Below are 18,780 nucleotides of genomic sequence, written 5' to 3'. Positions count from 1 at the left end.
TGTGACTAGGTGTCTGGCCAGCTCTGATTGGTACTGTGCTCGTCACATGACTAAATAAAAACAGTTTCAGAAGAGCAATTCAAATTAGATTATAAATATCAAATAACTGTGTTATAGCTCCCTATAAATCTTTATTGAACTGAGAGAACTGAGCCATCGGTGGTGTTCGTTGGCCCGGTTTTCAGTGCAGAGGTGGCGGGGGACAGATGCAGCATCGGACCGATGGATGCTGCATCCACCTAGGTAAATATGATTATGGGGGAAAATCTCATACTTCTCTACTCTCTCAGTAAAATAATATTTATTTATTATATAAACTATAATCTATAATCTAACTGTCTAACTTATTTACTGTATGATTATATCTTTTTGAACAGTACACAATTAAATATCATATACCTAATCCCAAGTTTGAGGTTGTACATTTTATCTTATTCCAGAAAATCCCTTTATTATATCTTTAAAGTGATTCTAAAGAAAAGATTTTTTTTTTTTAATAATAAACATGTTATACTTACCTGCTCTGTGCAATAGTTTTGCACAGAGCAACCCGATCCTCTACCTTTTGGGTCCCCTGCCGACGGTCCTGCTCCTTCTCCCTGCCGAGAGCAAGTCTTTTGCTATGGGGGCACTCAAGCAGGTTCACTTCCGAGCCGCTCTCTGTGTGTTCATTCACACCCAGAGCGTGGCTCAGGCGCCACACCCACTCTGTTCATTTTCTCACTAGCTGTGAATGGCTCCCGCTGCGGTGTGAGCCAATGAGGAGAGATAGACCTGTGAAAGCTGCTGCTCTCGTGCCCATCCCTCACACTGTTGTGTGAGCCAACATGAACACCTTGTGTTGCGCATCAAACATCACAACCGTAGACCATCTCTTGCCACACATGAATCAACTGGTCGCTTGGTATTGAATTCACAGCTTCAACAATTCGATGTCTCAGATCTTGAAGAGTAGCAGACATAGATGGGACAAACACCCTTTCATTTATGCACCCCCACAGATACAAATCACAGGGGGTAAGATCTGGTGACCTGGGAGGCCACAGACGATAAACAAGATCTTCTTGTCCACCTCTTCCAATCCATCGTCCTGGAATGGTGTTGTTCAGATAACACCGGACATCCATGTAGAAGTGAGGCGGGGCACCACCTTGCATTTAAAATAAGTCATTTGAATCTTCTCGAAGTTGGGGAAACAACTGCCTTCACATGCAGACGGTTTTTGAGAACATGCCATACCATTGTTTGAGGAATTCCAAGTTCAACCCTTACCTGTGTTTGGATCTCCTAGGGCTCTGTTCGAACGCACCATGCATATGCTGAAGATTTTCATCTGACGTGTGAGGGCGACCAGTGCTTTTTCCATTTGCATATGCATCCATCTTCAACAAATTGTTTAGGTCATTTGTAAATTTGCTTATGACGAGTCAGCTGTTTGTTGAACTAATGGCGGAATTTGCGTTGCACTTGAATAGTGAATTCACAAATTACAGCGCACAAAATTACTTTCCTATAAAAAAGAAATAGCGCTTATGCGTGGCATTGAATGGAACGTTTAGGCGGGCTTTTAACGTTGAACCTGCCTCTATCCAGTGATATGCGGAACGTGCTTCTATCCCTTACTAATTGTTTGAAATAAAAACTTGAAATCTACTCCATATTTTTGAATAACCCTGTATAATGATTGTACTTACATAGCTGGGTCTTCTGCTTCAGAGTTTCTAGATTTATTTAATTCACAGAAAATATTCCGTTGTACTATCTTCTAATATGTTTTTTTTTTTTAGAGATGGAATCCCCTACTGTGAAATGGACTATCATGCTGAATTTGGCATAAAATGTGATCACTGCGAGAAGTTCATTACCGGCCGAGTTCTCGAGGTAAAAAAATAATATAGTAAATGTTAAAAACTTGTATAATGCATGCAGTTACCATGGGCTTTTTAATTCTTCACTTATGTGGGACCGTTGCAACTAAACAATATCTAACCCAGCTATTCTCAACCAGGGTTCCATGTAGCCATAGAGTCTTCCAGAGGTGGCTAGGGGTTCCTTGAGCAATGAGCAATGATGTATGTCCTTTAGATAAATAACCACTAACAACAATGAACCTTTAAAGCTGTAGTAAACTCTCTACAACTAATCCACTAAAAGCATAGTAGTAGAAATAAACATACTTTCGAACACATAGGGATAATCCAAAGTGTCATGTAACTGTTCTTACAACTTGTTCTTAAACCGTTTTGTCTAAAGCCGCCGCCATCTTTGTGGAGTCCTTTTGCTCCCTTCCCTGCTTGTACATCAGTGCAGTAATCTCACACATGCGCCGTAAAGTCAAACTAAGGAACTAGTGAATGCTTAGCAATTACATTGTAATGCCGCGGAGTAATGCTGATGGAGACACCGCAATTAGGAAAACAATGCGCATGTGCGAGTGGCGTAATTGTTACAAGAGTGGCCGATGTCTTCTAAATAGCGCACCTGAAATAACTAGCAAGTCTTTTTCTACTGCTTTGCATGACGCTGACTTCTGGGGAGTTTACGACCACTTTAAGACCCCTTTCACACCGAGGGCGTTTTGCAGGCGCTATAGCGTTAAAAAAAGCACCTGCAATCCGCCCTCAAACAGGTGCAGCATTGTCGGGCTTTCACACCGGAGCGGTGCGCTGGCAGGATGTCAGGAAAAGTCCTGCCAGCAGCTTCTTTGGAGCGGTGAAGGAGCGGTGTGTTTACCGCTCCTCCACCTTTGCTCCCCATTGAAATCAATGGGGCAGCGCTGGGATACCGCCGGCAAAACGCCGCTATTGCGGCGCATTGCGGGCGGTTTGAACCCTTTCTTGCCCGCTAGCGGGCCAACACTATGGGCGGCTCGGTGTGAAAGGGGTCTAAGTTATCTGTAAGTGGGGGATTCTTCCCAATGACCACAAGTGTAAGAAGCATTCTTCCCAGTGACCATCACACTAATGCAACCTGAGTTGTAGATGTAATAATTAGTAGCAGGGGTTCCCTGAGACTGGAAAGTTATTTAAAGGGTTCCTCCATGTTCAAAGGTCGAGAAAGGCTGATCTAACCCTTTGTAAAATGAGGGGATAGATCACTTTTATCTGAAAACTGACCCGTATGTGGCATGCCATGAAATGTTTTTAATTGTGTATTCAAGGCCTTTTATTATAGAGAAGAACAATATTACAGTTGACCGTGTCACCTGCAAAAACAATGGCTTTGGCTATATTTAGTACTGGCTAGAAGAAATAAAAATGAACCATGTAATACTTCTTTGCACTTGGGACTTGATATTTAGCTGTTTGTTTTCCAGACTGTAGGTTTATGAATGTCGGTGCCTTCATTGCTTTGCTGTATTACAGACAGGCCTTCCTCTAACCTCGTAGAAAGAACAGATGTTGTATTATGTTCTGCACACAGAGGTCCTGGCTATTTGATTGAGTTCCATTTATATCCACTTGGTATGGTGAACACAGGTGTGATTTTTCTATTTATAGATTATTTTGTTATTGGAGAAAAGAACTGGACAGCACTTCATTGCCTGGTTGTAAGTGAGAAACGCACTGGGCGAAGGGCCTAAACCAAGAGATATTTGAACAATCTTTAGCAATTATCAATATATTCCCTTTTATCATTCTGGTTAATTTGGGGGAAAAGCTGATTCACACACACAAACATATTCTTACATAAGGTATTGGTATACTATTTGCTCAGCAGCTAGCATAAGGTACAGTATTTTTGGGTATAGAAACATTTGATTCCAATTAGAAAATATTCACTCCTGAAAGTGCAGTATAAAATATACAAGTTACCCTTCGCCTGAATGAAAGTGTTGCCAAACCCACAACAGTAAACTCAGTCTATATATGCAGTAAAACATACTTGTTATACTCACTGTGGAACCTAATGCCATGTACACACGGGCGGACTTTTCGACCTCAAAGGTCCGACGGTCTTTCCGGCGGACTTACGAATGAACGGATTTGCCCACACACAATCACACCAAAGTCCGACGGATTCGTACGTGATGACGTACGACCAGACTAAAATAAGAAAGTTGATAGCCAGTAGCCAATAGCTGCCCTAGCGTCGGTTTTTGTCCGTCGGACTAGCATACAGACGATCGGATTTTTTGACCGGACTCGAGTCCATTGGAAAGATTTGAAACATGTTCCAAATTTAAAGTCTGTCTGATTTTCGACCGAAAAAGTCTGCTGCAGGCCCGATGAAGCCCACACACGGTCGGATTGTCCAACGGATTCGTCCCGTCGGACCAGTCCGGTCGAAAAATCCGCCTGTGTGTACACGGCATTAGGGGTTAATATTCCGCATTGTGTAAAAAGGTTGTTTGATCCTGTATGCACAGATCCTCCTCTTCTTCCACTGACTCCAGAACATGTCTGGATAACACAGAGCCTTTGGAGTCAGGCTGCACATGCTCAGTTTGGTGTATATTGCTAGAGAGGTTTTTTTTTTCTTGGAAGAGTGCATGTGATCAGCACAGGGCCAATCGGCACTGTCCAGACAGAGGGTCAGGAGCCCTGCAGCCTCATAGGACAGCTCAGTGCAGTATAAAAACACATCCTACAAGCTTCACCGGGAACTGATAGAAATCACAAGACTCTGTACTGCTAATGAGAAAAAGGTATTTAGCAGGTTCTATTTACTAAAATAATTGCATTTCCATGTTCTGTGTACTGTGGGAGACCAGATATAGTTAATGCAGGGTCCTGGGTTTAGTAACACTAAGTCCTTGACCCTAAACCCATTTAAAAGTACACATGTAATAAAAGAAATATCAAGTCTAATATACTGTAATTCTAATTTGCTGGATTTGTCTGACCTCATCAATCATTGGCCTCCATAGGCCTTTTTTATTGGATGTGCTCCCTGACTGCTTTTGGCCTAATGTCTCAATAAATAAAACCTGCCATTGTGCATGTTGTAGCATATAGGGAGCTTTGTAGCTCCCATGTGACAGTAATGAAATTGGGCCAAAGAAAAAAAAAATCAAAAGACCCCCTCCAACCTACATAAATACATACACAGACTATTAGGATGGATGTACATACATAAACACCATTGCATGATGCATATTTGCTATCTCAATGCACACCAAAGGTACAGTGCCTTGCAAAAGTATTCACCCCCTTGGCATTTTTCGTGTTTCGTTGCCTCACAAACTGGAATTAACACGAATTGTTTGAAGCTTTGCATCATTTAATTTACAGAACATGTCCACAACTTTGAAGATTTTTTTTTTTTTATTGTGACGCAAACAACAAATAGGACAAAATAACAGAAAAAGTCAATGTGCATAACTATTCACCCCCCTAAAGTCAATACTTTGTAGAGCCACCTTTTATGTCTATCACAGCTCCAAGTCGCTTTGGATAAGTCTCTATGAGCTTGCCACATCTTACCACTGGGATTTTTGCCCATTCCTCCTTGCAAAACTTCTCCAGCTCCTTCACGTTGGATGGTTTGCACTTGTGAACAGCAATTTTTAAGTCTGACCACAGATTTTCTATTAGATTGAGGTCTGGGCTTTGACTAGGCCATTCCAACACATTTACATGTTTCTCCTTAAACCACTCGAGTGTTGCTTTAGCAGTGTGTTTGGGTCATTGTCCTGCTGGAAGGTGAACCTCCATCCTAGCCTCAAATCTCACACAGAGTGGTACAGGTTTTGCTCAAGAATATCCCTTTACTTAGCACCATCCATCTTTCCCTCAACTCTGACCAGTTTCCCAGTCTCGACTGCTGAAAAACATACCCACAGCATGATGCTGCCACCACCATGTTTCACTGTTGGGATGGTATTCTGTGATGTGTTGGGTTTGCGCCAGACATAGCATTTTCTTTGATGGCCAAAAAGTTCAATTTTAGTCTCATCAGACCAGAGCACCTTCCTCCATACATTTTGGGAGTCTCCCACATGCCTTTCACAAACTCAAAACGTGCCATTTTTTTTCCTGAAAATAATGGCTTTCTTCTGGCCACTCTGCTATAAAGCCCAACTCTATGGGCAAAATCATACAGGCTGGTTGTACAGAAGTCAATTAGTAGGCTGTACAACCAGCCTACTCATACATGGATTGAAATTCGTCCAGTCTCTGCTGAACCGGGCACATTTCTATCCATGATTGGCCGGCTAAAGAGATGAGGGTCAATTGAGAAGTTTGCATTGTGTACCTGCACGATAACACATAAACATAGGTTTGACCTGAGGTGTGTCATTTTAAATGACACCCCAACACACCCATCCAGCACACAACAAGGCGGACAGTATATGTAAACCAACTGTGAATTGTGGTGTGGTGCGTCATGAAAAATGCTGCAGGAATGGTGCAGCCTGTGGTATGGCCCTGATAAAAAGCTAAAGTCAGGCATCCGACACACTCTTGAGAGTGTTGATAAATGGCCACTACCCTGCTGTGCGCTGTGGGCCAGCAGATGGAACCACAGAATGTCAGCAGAGGATGTAGGCGTCTGACACACTTGGAGGTATTGCATGCTGAAGGTTATTCAGGTGGCTGTAACTCTTGAAGAGAGCCAAGATCGAAGCCGGCGCCTGTCAGAAGGGTATCTATAGCATCTTCTTTTGTAGAAAACTTTAACCCCTTGGCGCCTCTCTGCGGGCGGGCCTTGGCGCCGAGCGGCCGTATATTTGCGTGAATTGGGGCAAATAGAGCTGTGCCGAGAGCGCACGCCCTACACAGTTACTGGCGGCTAACAGAAAGTTCCTGATTGCTGCTTGCGAACAGGAGCCTTTCTATCATGTGCCCACCATGACAGCCAATGACGGCGGTCACATGATCATAAACCCTGTCTCCCGGCATCCTAAACCTCTTGAAGGCCAGGGAGGCGCCGGCACGAAATAAGTGGGATAGCAACATAGTTATTTTAAACTTTGTCTCCTATACCATCAAGCCATGTGCACCTATCTGTTAAAGACTTCCCTTCAGATTTGCATATTGCTGTGCAGCTATAAGCAGGTTATGTTTTGGCAGAGTTTGGTCTTACTTGCAGTGATGTTTTAAGATGCTGAATAACAGTTGACCATGCAGCAATTAAAGTGGCTATAAAACCTTACATATACCCAGTGAAATGATTTTCTCCGGTGATACACAGAGATGAAACAAATCCTTCTACATAAGTTGTACCTGATTATCTTCAGCCCTCTACAGCCATTCAAAGTGCACAATTTATACATCTTGTCTGAGCTTTCAGAAAGCAGAGGCAAGGAGGTGAAGTTACACCCTGCAGAGCTCAGTAAGAGCTTATTGGAGGGAAAGGACACACTAAATTCACACAGGCCAGAGCTGAGGCTGTCAATCACAGGCTGTGTGCTGGAGCTCCCTCCCATGTCACCTTTTTTCTCTTGATGTCAGGAAAACTTGTCAGAAGTGATTCATGCTGATATCAGAGGAATAAGGCAGCAAACAGAAATGCCCCTAGGTGCTCTGGATTGAGTCAAACACACACTATAAAGGGATATGCTTTGTTCATATTACATATCTGAGGCTTGCAAACAACCTAACCTTCTACAACCTAACCTTCCTGTACTACCATGGCAATAAAGCACTTCCAAAATATATATATATATTTTTACTTTTTTTAAAATACAATACAACATTCATTATTGAAGAAATCCTTTACAGTATTTCCTGTAACCTCACTGTACTGACTAGACAGGTATTCCTTAAATGGAAACTATTCTTCTTTTCTTCTTGAATTTACAATTATTGGGAAGTATAGTTAAATACGCTAAACCAAAACCTTTAAAAAAACTTGAAGACTTCAAGGGTTATGAATGTGACATTCACCAAACATTTACTATAATAAAGTAGTGAATGTGACATTCACCAAACATTTACTGCAAGTGAAACTTTATAGTGGGCGTGTGTTTTAAAAGATAGTGATTGATTCACCTGCAGTGAATTCTTGGTGAATGTCACATTTGCGGCTTTATAAATATGGCCCTAAATCCTCGTACACACGATCAGATTTTCAGACGAACGGTCGTCCGTTTTTTGTGGCATGCTAGTCTCAAGTCAATAGTGAAAAGAGATTACTCACCATACGAAAATTCTCGTACGACAAGAATTCATCTTCAGAAGTGACGTAACGTGTTGAATAGTTTTGTATGTATTCTTTCGTTTTTGAACATGCGTAGTCTTGCTCTTACGATTTTTTTCAGACGAAAACCGTACTAATTAAATGAATTAGAATCTAAAATTCATTTATTATTTTCTTTGCAAAAAATCTATGAGTGGGGTGATAAGCCTGTAAAGTTGTTGGCTTCCTCTCTTAAGGAGAAAAAGTCAGCTACTTATATTGCTAGTATTAAAATACCATCCGGGGGAGTAGCACATACCTCCCCTCACGTTGCACAAGTTTTTTGCGATTTCTATGCAAATATATACAATGTGAGGGGGGAGCTTGCTTATTTATCGTCAGAGAGAAAACAGGACAAAATAATGCAATACTGCCTGAGGAAGCCTTGTACGTTTTAGAGACGGAGTTTACAGAGGAAGAATTTTATAAAGCATTATTTTCAATGTCACCAGGGAAGGCACCCGGACCCGATGGATATTCTTATACTATAAAAAATTTAAAGATATCCTAATTCCATATTAAACTTCTTTTGCTAATTCAATATCTGGTGCGCAGGGTTTTCACCTCCGAGTCTTTAATTGCCCATATAACTGTTCTACCAAAACCAGGAAAGGACCCGGCTTATTGCGGTAATTTTCGCCCTATTTCATTATTAAACTTGGACATTAAACTTTATGCAAAAGCACTAGCTGAATGACTTCACCCATTGGTTCCGAGTTGGATGAACACAAACCAAACGGGGTTTGTTTCAGGTCGTGAAGTGACTCCGAACCCTGTCACTTATTTCATATGTTAGACACTACGTCCAGCCCACCCTGTTATTATCTTTAGACGCTGAAAAGGCGTTTGACAGGGTGGACTGGGAGTATTTAATGACCACCTTGAAATTTATAGCACTTGGCCCCAAAATGATAAGCCGGATAACATCTTTATATGTACTGTCCACCGCGAGAATAAGGATTAATGGAGTCCTAAGTGACTCATTCACATTATACAATGGAACCCGTCAGGGGTGCCACTTGTCTCCGTTATTATTTGTTTTGTCCCTGGAGCCCTTTCTCCAAACGGTCAGGCTTAATCCTGATATACATGGAGTAAAGGTGCGAGAGAGGGAACATAAACTAGCTGCTTATGCTGATGATATATTATTTTATGTTCAGCAACCTAGAATTACTTTACCAAATCTTATGATCTCCTTACATACTGTTCAAGCTATATCCAACTATAAAATTAATGTCTAAAATTTTAAATATTACTATCCCACCAACTGAGGCACTAAAGCTTAATTCCTTATTTGCGTTTCGTTGGCAAACAGTTACCCTAAAATACTTAGGAATTAACTTGACTGCCCACTTATCAGATTTATTTAGACACAACTACTTTTCTCTGTTAAATGGAATTAAAACAGATTTAAGTAGGTGGTCTTCAATCTGCCATTCATGTCTGGGCAAAATAAATGTAATAAAGATGAACATACTACCTCGCATCTTGTTTCTCTTTCAAATGATTCCCATGGGTGTTCCTATAGGTTTTTTTTTGCGAGAATCTCTCGAGATGTCCTATGTAGAACTAAACAAATGGGAGAATTGGCACTTCCAAACCTTAAATTATATCATTATGCGATAGTCTTAAAGCGTATTGCTGAATGGAAACTATCTAGTGATGCTAAACATTGGGTGCAAGTGGAAACCGCCTTGGCAGATAAAGATTTGTCCGTGGTAATGCGGCTCCCACGCTCATTTAGAGGTCTCGCATCTTCAACATCCCCTTTGACCATATCTGCTCTATCCATATGGGACCTGTTACATTCTCGTTATCCTTGGAAGTATAATTCTCCATTAATGCCTCTTTTTGGACATACTTATTTTTTGCCAGGTCTGATGGATACAGGGTTTAGACGTTGGTTCAGAGATTACCAGCCTCAGCTACATTAAATTCTTGAGAATAATAAGTTAAAATCGATACAGTCTATTTGTGGAAACATAGAGCTTAATTCCATGGATATATGGCGATATACACAACTATCCCATTTTGTGCATAAATTACCACATCCGCTTCGATCATTGTCTGAATTGAACCATGTTGAAGCGATTATGCGGTCCAAGATCCATCTCCCACACTGTATATCCTAATTCTATAAATCTTTATTATCTTTCAGTGGTCCTCTTTATCCTGGTTATATAGCTAGTTGGGAAAAAGATTTACAATCCAATATCTCTGATGGACAAAAAGATAAGATTATGCAGTTAGCCCATGTGTCCTCTATTTCATCTAAAATGGAAGAAGTAAATTATAAACTTTTAATTTGTTGGTATTATACTCCAAACAAACTGCACGCAATGTCCTCCTCGACATCATCTTTGTTTTGGAGGGAATGCGGAGGTAGCGGGATGTATGGTCATATTTGGTGGACTTGTCCACTTATTCAGAGATATTGGAAAGCAGTTGCTGATTTAATTTCTATAATACAAAAAGATGTGATAAAACTTGAACCTTGGTCCATGTTATTTCACTGTTCAGCAGTTTCAATAGGCAGATACAGGAGGTCAATTACTCCACATTTATTGAATGCTGCAAAATCTCTGATCCCTGTATATTGGAGACAACGCGCTATACCCATGGTAGTCCAATGGTTACAAAAGGTGGATGATGTATGTTTTTTAGAAGAGTTAATATACATGGCTAGAGATGCTATGGAGCAATATTTAAAAATATGGACATGCTGGTATGAATTTAAAACTACATCTTTATATAGTGATATTGTTTTAGATATATAAGAGAATTTTATAAGTATTTACATAAAGGAGTACATTAGATGATTAGATGATGAAAGGAAAGGAATACTCTTTGTAGTGTATTGTAATATAAAAGTTGTATTGGAATCAACAGCCAGATAAGCACCCCTGTCCCCCTTTTTTCTGTTCGTTCTTTTTCTTTTATAATAATATAAAAATAATGTGTATTTCCCGGGATTTATGTAACTTGAAATTATATATGGTTTTATTTGAACTTTTGTATGTTTATATTCCTTGTTGAAATACTCAATAAAAAAAAATGTATTAGACCAGATAAAAAACCTTCTGTGTGTAGCAGTCTCCCCAGCACCCCCCCCCCCAATTACCTTCCTGAGCCCCGTCTCTCACAAGTGATGTCCACAATCTCCTCAGCCAATTCAGAACACTCCTCCTGAGACAGAGGCTCCCGCAGCTGTCAATCAAAGTCAGTCAGCCAATCAGGGGAGAGAGGGGCCGGGGCCAGGTCGGGGTTCCGTGTCTGAATGGATACACGGAGCTCTGACTCGGCTTGTGTGCCCCCTGTAGCAAACTGCTGGCTAAGAAGGGCACTCAAAGGAGGGATGGTCCAGGAGCAACGAAGAGGGACCCAAGAAGAGGAGGATTCGGGCTGCTCTGTGCAAAACCAACTGCACAGAGGAGGTAAGTATAACACGTTTGTTATTTATTTGTATTTTTTTTAATGAGCCTTTACAATCACTTTAAGGGGTTAATCCTCTGCATTGTGTAAAAAGACTGTTTTATCCTGTATGCACAGAACCTCCCCTCCCTGCACTGTCTATCTAGGGAAGGCCAGCTAACACAGGCAGGGTAGCCGACCTGCACATGCTCAGTTGTTTCTTATATGGTGGAGAGAACATTTACTTGTTCTCAGAACTAGCCAGGTCACATGATATTGACACCACACATGTGGGCGTGTATACAGGCTGTAGTGGAAATGTCCTCCTACCTGAACTCTCAGCACTGGAGAAACTGTGCAGTTTATCATGTAACCGTTGTATACAGATCATCCAAAAATGTATACAGTGGCAATATTTTAATGTAAAAAGAAGATTTATAAGCTGTGAGCACTGGATTTAGTAACACTTTAAGTCATTGGTAGTGACCTATTGTCCTCACTACTGACAGCTAAAACATGAACATAGATTGGCTCCAAATATATTTAATTCTTCATCATGTACAGTATACAACTGTTATATCTACACCACAAACATACCAACCTAACCAATGGTTAATTATTCGTTTTCTTTAGTAACATATCTCACTTTTTCCCAAAGGCTCCAGCTATGCTTTAAAGGGAAAATGACACAAGTAAAGAATTCTCAGGCCTTCAGTAGAGTTGAAAAATGTATTCCAAACTTTGTATTAATCCAAACCTGGGAACTTCTACAGAGGGTTATCTGCCATCGATGCATTACCCCATATAGTTTCTCAAAAATCAATGACTCTTAACTCTTCGTTATATTGGAAACAGTGCACAGAATCTGGCTCTCTTATCCATATAATATTGTTTTGGAAATCTTTCTTTTTGGAATAGAATCTTCTCCCTTATAGCAGAAATTACAGTGACATCTATAAACTACATAGATGAACTAGCTCTACGTCACACAAATGTCTCTGATTTCCATATTGCTTTTAGAACCATCATTTGTAGCTAAGCTTAAAGCAGAGTTCCACCCAAAATGGAACTTCTGCTTATCTGATTCCCCCCCTCCAATGCCACATTTGGCACCTTTCGGGGGGGGGGGGATACCTGTTTTATACAGGTACCCTGTCCCCACTTCCGGGAGACCGGGCCGCAGTGAATTACATTAGCAGCTCAGTCCCTCCCCTCCTCCCTCCCCTTCTGCCGGGCCAGTGAGAGAGAGCAGCGTGCTTTGCTCATGTGCAGTAGGGACCCGTCCATGAAGCCAAAATGGCTACACTGCCGGGTTCTCCTACCAGCAATGGCGGCGGCGGCAGCACCCAACCAGCCGATGGAAACATCAGCTGCGGTGCCGACATCGCTGAACTCCAGGACAGGTAAGTGTCCTATTGTTAAAAGTCAGCAGCTACAGTATGTGTAGCTGCTGACTTCTAATTTTTTATGTCACTAGGAAATGGACATCATCCACCCTTCCAAAAGTTAGAGAAGTAATCCAAGATCTGAATTCCCAGTGCTGAATGGAAAGGATGATATTGATGAAGAGACACATATCATAAATTCTTTAAAACTTGGCAATAGTAGTTAATACAGTCTAAATGTATAATCTTATAGCAATCACACCCAGGACTAGAGGAGTCAATGCACTGTTTTTTATTCTCTTTTTACATTGTTTCGGGTTAAAGTTTTTATTCCCAGCCAGGGCTGCTATTAGAAATCATGGGGCCCTGTACAGAATTGCTGATGGTAACAGTGAACCAAGTCTAACAGGTGGTTCCAGCCACATGAACAAACCACTCATTCATGTAACCAGAATACCAGAGAATGAGCCCTTAATGATGTTGTTTCTTTTTTTTACAATTTTAGTTTTTGTTTTTTGTTTTTTTTTAATAGCCCTGTGTGGGTTGGTGAAATAGAGGTCTGAACAGACACTTAACGACACAGATTCCTCAATCTTTTCTCTGCAGCTTCAGCTGCAGAGTGAATGTACAGGGGGCACTCTGTACCAAGGCTTCCTGTTCATTCACAGACCAGAAACATTGTAAACACAGAGAGGACCTCAGGATCATTGGTTCTAGTAATTGTGCCCACTCCTTTTGCGCTGGGCCCCCCTGCTGAACTTATGGGGCCTGGGCCTATCATGCAGAAATTTACTTGAATTTAGCTTTTCACAGCTGTAAGATTGTTTCATTCCAACCTCTGTATGTGCATTCATTACTACATGCAGATAGGCACATTTGCCCATGCAGCATAAATACTCTATGTATTTTCAATGCTCAGAATGTCCTAGAGAGCATACAGAAACTTATAGACATGAATAAGTGAAGGTAGCTGTAATCAGCTGTTTATTCCTATTTGTGTAAAGTATCTCATGCATACAGACGTAATGTCCCGAACATATGCAGTGTGTATTCGGGACATTAAGTCTGTGCACATGCGTTGTTTTACACGGATAGTGGCACATAGCTCTGTACAGCCGCCATCACCCATTCATGTCTAGGACATCCTGGACACAAGAAATATGTAGCGTATTCACAATGCACGGACAAATACACCTCACCCATGTGCACAAAGCCTCATTTTATTCAGATACATGAAAACCTATTGTTTGAAAAAAAAAATATTTTGCCATCTTGTTTGCAAGAATAGAAAATGTATTTTGTCTTTAATATCACATTTTGAAGAAAGAAAATGACTAAAAACATAAATGGGAAAAGAGCGCGCACAGGCTCTGAGCCAAAACCTTTTTATTCAGTTAATAAAAGCCATACACTCACAAACATGTGCAGATACAAGCATGTCATCCACTATATTCCGGCATGCAGTGTCCAAAGGATTAGGCTGACATGATATGACACTGAGGTGGCCAGAGCCGAGTGCAGCTGCCCCCACACTGCATATTGACAGGTCTCACTAATGGGAGATGCTACCGGCCACCGAGAGAGGCAACGCTGCCCTCTATACCATTATGAGGGCAGGCAGCTGGTTGAGTATGCCTAATGCCTAATGGTAAGTTTATTTTAACAGAATAACAACAACAAAATCCAGAAATACGCATTTAAAAAAAGTTATAAATTGATTTGCATTTTAATGAGTGAAATAAGTCTTTGACCCATTCACAAAACATGACTTAGTACTTGGTGGCAAAACCCTTGTTGGCAATCACAGAGGTCAGACCATTCTTGTAGTTGGCCACCAGGTATGCACACATCTCAGGAGGGATTTTGGCCTCTTTGCAGATCCTCTTCAAGTCATTAAGGTTTTGAGGCTGAAATTTGGTAACTCGAACCTTCAGCTCCTTCCACATATTTTTTATGGGATTAAGGTCTGGAGACTGGATAGGCCACTCCAGGACCTTAATGTGCTTTTTCTTGAGCCACTCCTTTGTTGCCTTGACCGTGTGTTTTGGGTCATTGTCATGCTGGAATACCCATCCACGACCCATTTTCAATGTCCTGGCTGAGGGAAGGAGGTTCTCACCCAAGATTTGACGGTACATGGCCCCGTCCATTGATGCGGTGAAGTTGTCCTGTCCCCTTAGCAGAACAACACCCCCAAAGCATAATGTTGCCACCTAAGTGTTTGCCGGTGGGGGTGGTTTTCTTGGGGTCATAGGCAGCGTTCCTCCTCCTCCAAACACGGCGAGTTGAGTTGATGTCAAAGAGCTCAATTTTGGTCTCATCTGACCACAAAACTTTCATCCAGTTCTCCTCTGAATCATTCAGATGTTCATTAGCAAACTTCAGACAGGGCCTGTACATGTGCTTTCTTGAGCAAGGGGACCTTGCGGGTGCTCCAGGATTTCAATCTTTAATGGGGTAGTGTGTTACTAATTGTTTTCTTCGTAACTATGGTCCCAGCTACCTTGAGATAATTGACAAGATTCTCTCATGTAGTTCTGGGCTGATTCCTCACCGCTCTCATGATTATTGAAACTTCACGAGGTGAGATCTTGCATGGAGCTCCAGACCGAGGGAGATTGACAGTTATTTTGTGTTTCCTCCATTTGCAAATAATCGCACCAACTGTTGTCACCCTCTCACCAAGCTGCTTGGCGATGGTCTTGTAGCCCATTCCAGCTTTGTGTAGGTCTATAATATTAAAAAAGTACAAAAAATATTTTACAGCACACACATTCAAGAATGACATTTCCTGCAAGGCTAGTTAAAAACACCTGAACATGTTCAAAAAAATACGAGGATTTGTTCACACTATATGGTCATATAGTGCTAAGCCCACTTACTGCGACAAAGTACCCCAAATTAGTGGGTCTATAATACAGCCCTTTGGTCTTGGCCATGGTGGAGAGATTGGAATCTGATTGCTTCTGTGGACAGGTGTCTTTTATACAGGTAACAAGCTGAGATTAGGATCATTCCCTTTAAGAGAGTGCTCCTAATCTCAGCTCGTTACCTGTATAGAAGACACCTGGGAGCCAGAAATCTTGCTGATTGATAGGGGATCAAATACTTATTTCACTCATTAAAATGCAAATCAATTTATAACTTTTTTGAAAAGCGTTTTTCTGGATTTTTTTATTTTTATTCTGTCTCTCACTGTAAAAAAAAAAAAAAAAAAAAAAACACCCTGCAGGACAAAGGCATAATGAGCTAATATACATAGCATACTAGCTCATTATGAATTACTTACCTGAGATCGAAGCCCCCAATGCGACCCTCGTTCACATCCTCCGTCGCCCGGAGTGACTTCCGGGTATCGCTGCTCCAGCGCTGTGACTGGCTAGAGCAGCGATGACGTCACTCCGGCGCATGCGTGTGGGAGCCATCAGTAACGGCATGATCGCCTTCACTAACGGCACGCTCAGTGCGCCTGCGCCATTGTCTATGGCGCGCATGCGCTGTAGACATTGGTGGCCGTTTTTAGGAAAATATCTCCTTAACCATGTAGGTTAAGGAGATATTTCTTGCACTTACAGGTAAGCCTTAATCTAGGCTTACCTCTAGGTTAAAGTGGTGTGTAAGGATTTACAACCACTTTAAAATAAACCTACCATTAAAATTATAGACTGATCATTTATTTGTCAGTGGGCAAATGTACAAAATCAGCAGGGGATCAGATACTTTTTCCCTCACCGTATATACATGTTTTGTTTTGTTTAGTTTGTGTGTGTGTGTGTGTGTGTGTGTATATATATATATATATATATTTTTTTTTTTGTTTTTGCTTTTTTTCGTTAACTTTTTCATCTGAGTATAGATCTATGTTTGTCTAAAGCATGTTTGAAACCACTTACTGTTGACTGACTCACTACCTCTACTGGAAGTCTGTTTTAAGCATCTAATACCCTTTCAGTAAGATAATACTGTCTAAGATTAGTTTTGAACTTTCCTCCAGTTAGTTTGAGGCCATGTCCCCGTGTTCTTGATTTTGGTTTCAGATTAAAAATACTTGAGGTATTTGAAGTTTTCACTCATGTCTCCCCTTTCCCTTCTTTCCTCCAGACTGTACATATTAAGTTCCTGAAGTCGCTCTCGATATGTTTTATCCCCCAAACCTTTCACCATTTTTGTTACCCGTCTCTGGACTCGTTTTATCTTATCAATATCTTTTTGTAAGTGAGGTCTCCAGAACCGGACACAGTATTCTAAATTAAGTCTAACTAAAGAAAATCGTATTGGGGAATCAGAACCTCCTTCCTTCGGCTGGGGGTCCCTCTATGCATCCTAGAATTCTATTTGTTTTCCCATTGCCTAGTCACAGTGTTTGCTCATTTTGCAATCGTGTGAAGTAAGCACCCCAAATCTTTTTCCTCTGTAGTGCTGGCTAACACTGTACTCCCAATGTTATTCTCTCTCAATGGATTCTTTTTCCCTAGGTGCATTTTTTTACATATAAAAACGTTGAATTGCAGTTTCCACTGCTTAGACCAATCTTCCAGCAATGCCAAATCATGTTTCATGTTACAGACACCTCCACGGATAACAATCCTGTTACACACCTTTGTGTCATCAGCAAAAAGACATACCTTACCCAACATACCTTTGGTTATATCACTTACATATAGATTAAATAGAGCAGGACTCAGTACAGAGCCTTGTGGTAAACCACTAGTGACTGGTCGCTGTTCTGAGTGAACCCCATTTACAACCACACGCTGGTATCTATCCTTTAGCCCACTGCATATCCACTGAACTACCCAAGGGTTAAGTCCTAACTTGTACTGCAGATGCCTTACCGAAATCAAGATATGCCATATCCACAGCACCACCCTGGTCCAAAACATTGGTAATATAGTAAAAAAATTCAATCAGATTAGTCTGACATGATCTGCCCTCAGTAAAGTCATGCTGCTTTGGGTCCAGCAAGTTGTGTATTTTTCTTTATTTTAGGTATTTTAGGTAGATAGATAATAACAAACATAGCATAGAGAGACAATGACTACGTAGAACAATGAGCCGGTGTCTTCATACATGTTAACCAGATGATAACATTACTATATTAATAAAGGAAGCGTAGGGGAGAATAAACTCCCATCTGACGTACATGGCACAGGTAGTTATGGTACATATATTTACAAAGGAGAGTAATGATTGTGGAAGGGGCCTCAGAGGAGTACCCCGGGAGGCCCTGTCCACATATCCTCAGGTAACATCGCAAGTTGTGTATTTTTAAGTGATCAATGATCCTTCTTCTCAGGAGTGATTCCATTAACTTGACTACAACCAATGTTAAACTCACTGGCCTGTAATTACCAGATTCTACCTTGCGGCTCTTTTTGTGGCTAGGTACAATATTAACTATCCGCCAGTCATGGGGAACTTCTCCTGTTAGAAGTGATTGATTAAAGCGGAGTTCCACTCACTTTTGAAACTAAAGACCACCCGTCCACCTCTCGTTTTGAATATTTTTTTTTTTTTTTTTATTTAGTACCCTTATTGAAGTACTAAGTGTACTTCTGTTCTAGCCGGGCCGCGGCGCATGACGTCATATCCTCTTGTGCAGTGAGCCCCCACGCTGTCTTCTGGGACCTGTGTGTGTCCCAGAAGAAAAGCTGGCCATTCACAAAGCGCTGCGCGACTAATGCGCAGTAGGAAATCGGCTCCATTGCCGGTTTCCATTAGTTACAATGGCGGCACCTGCACCCGATCCGATGGAGGGATCGGCCTCAAGGGGGTGGGGGCCAACGGCTCCCTGGACAGGTAAGTGTCCTGATTAAAAGTTAGCAGCTACAATGTTTGTAACTGCTGACTTTTAGAATAA

General features: G+C 41.3%; 1 protein-coding gene across 1 annotated transcript in view; it reads left to right on the top strand.

The window, feature by feature from the left end:
• The window catches only part of ABLIM2 (actin binding LIM protein family member 2), a 238,593-nt gene that overhangs the window by 68,173 nt on the left and 151,640 nt on the right, over positions 1 to 18,780 (top strand). The window contains exon 6 of the mRNA XM_073610745.1: positions 1,788 to 1,881. Coding sequence (XP_073466846.1) covers positions 1,788 to 1,881 — 94 coding nt within the window. The remainder of the gene's footprint in view (positions 1 to 1,787; positions 1,882 to 18,780) is intronic.

The sequence above is a fragment of the Aquarana catesbeiana genome, linkage group LG01, assembly GCF_042186555.1.
Source record: "Aquarana catesbeiana isolate 2022-GZ linkage group LG01, ASM4218655v1, whole genome shotgun sequence".
NCBI classification, from domain to species: Eukaryota; Metazoa; Chordata; class Amphibia; order Anura; family Ranidae; genus Aquarana; species Aquarana catesbeiana.
This window is presented reverse-complemented; position numbering and strand designations above follow the sequence as displayed.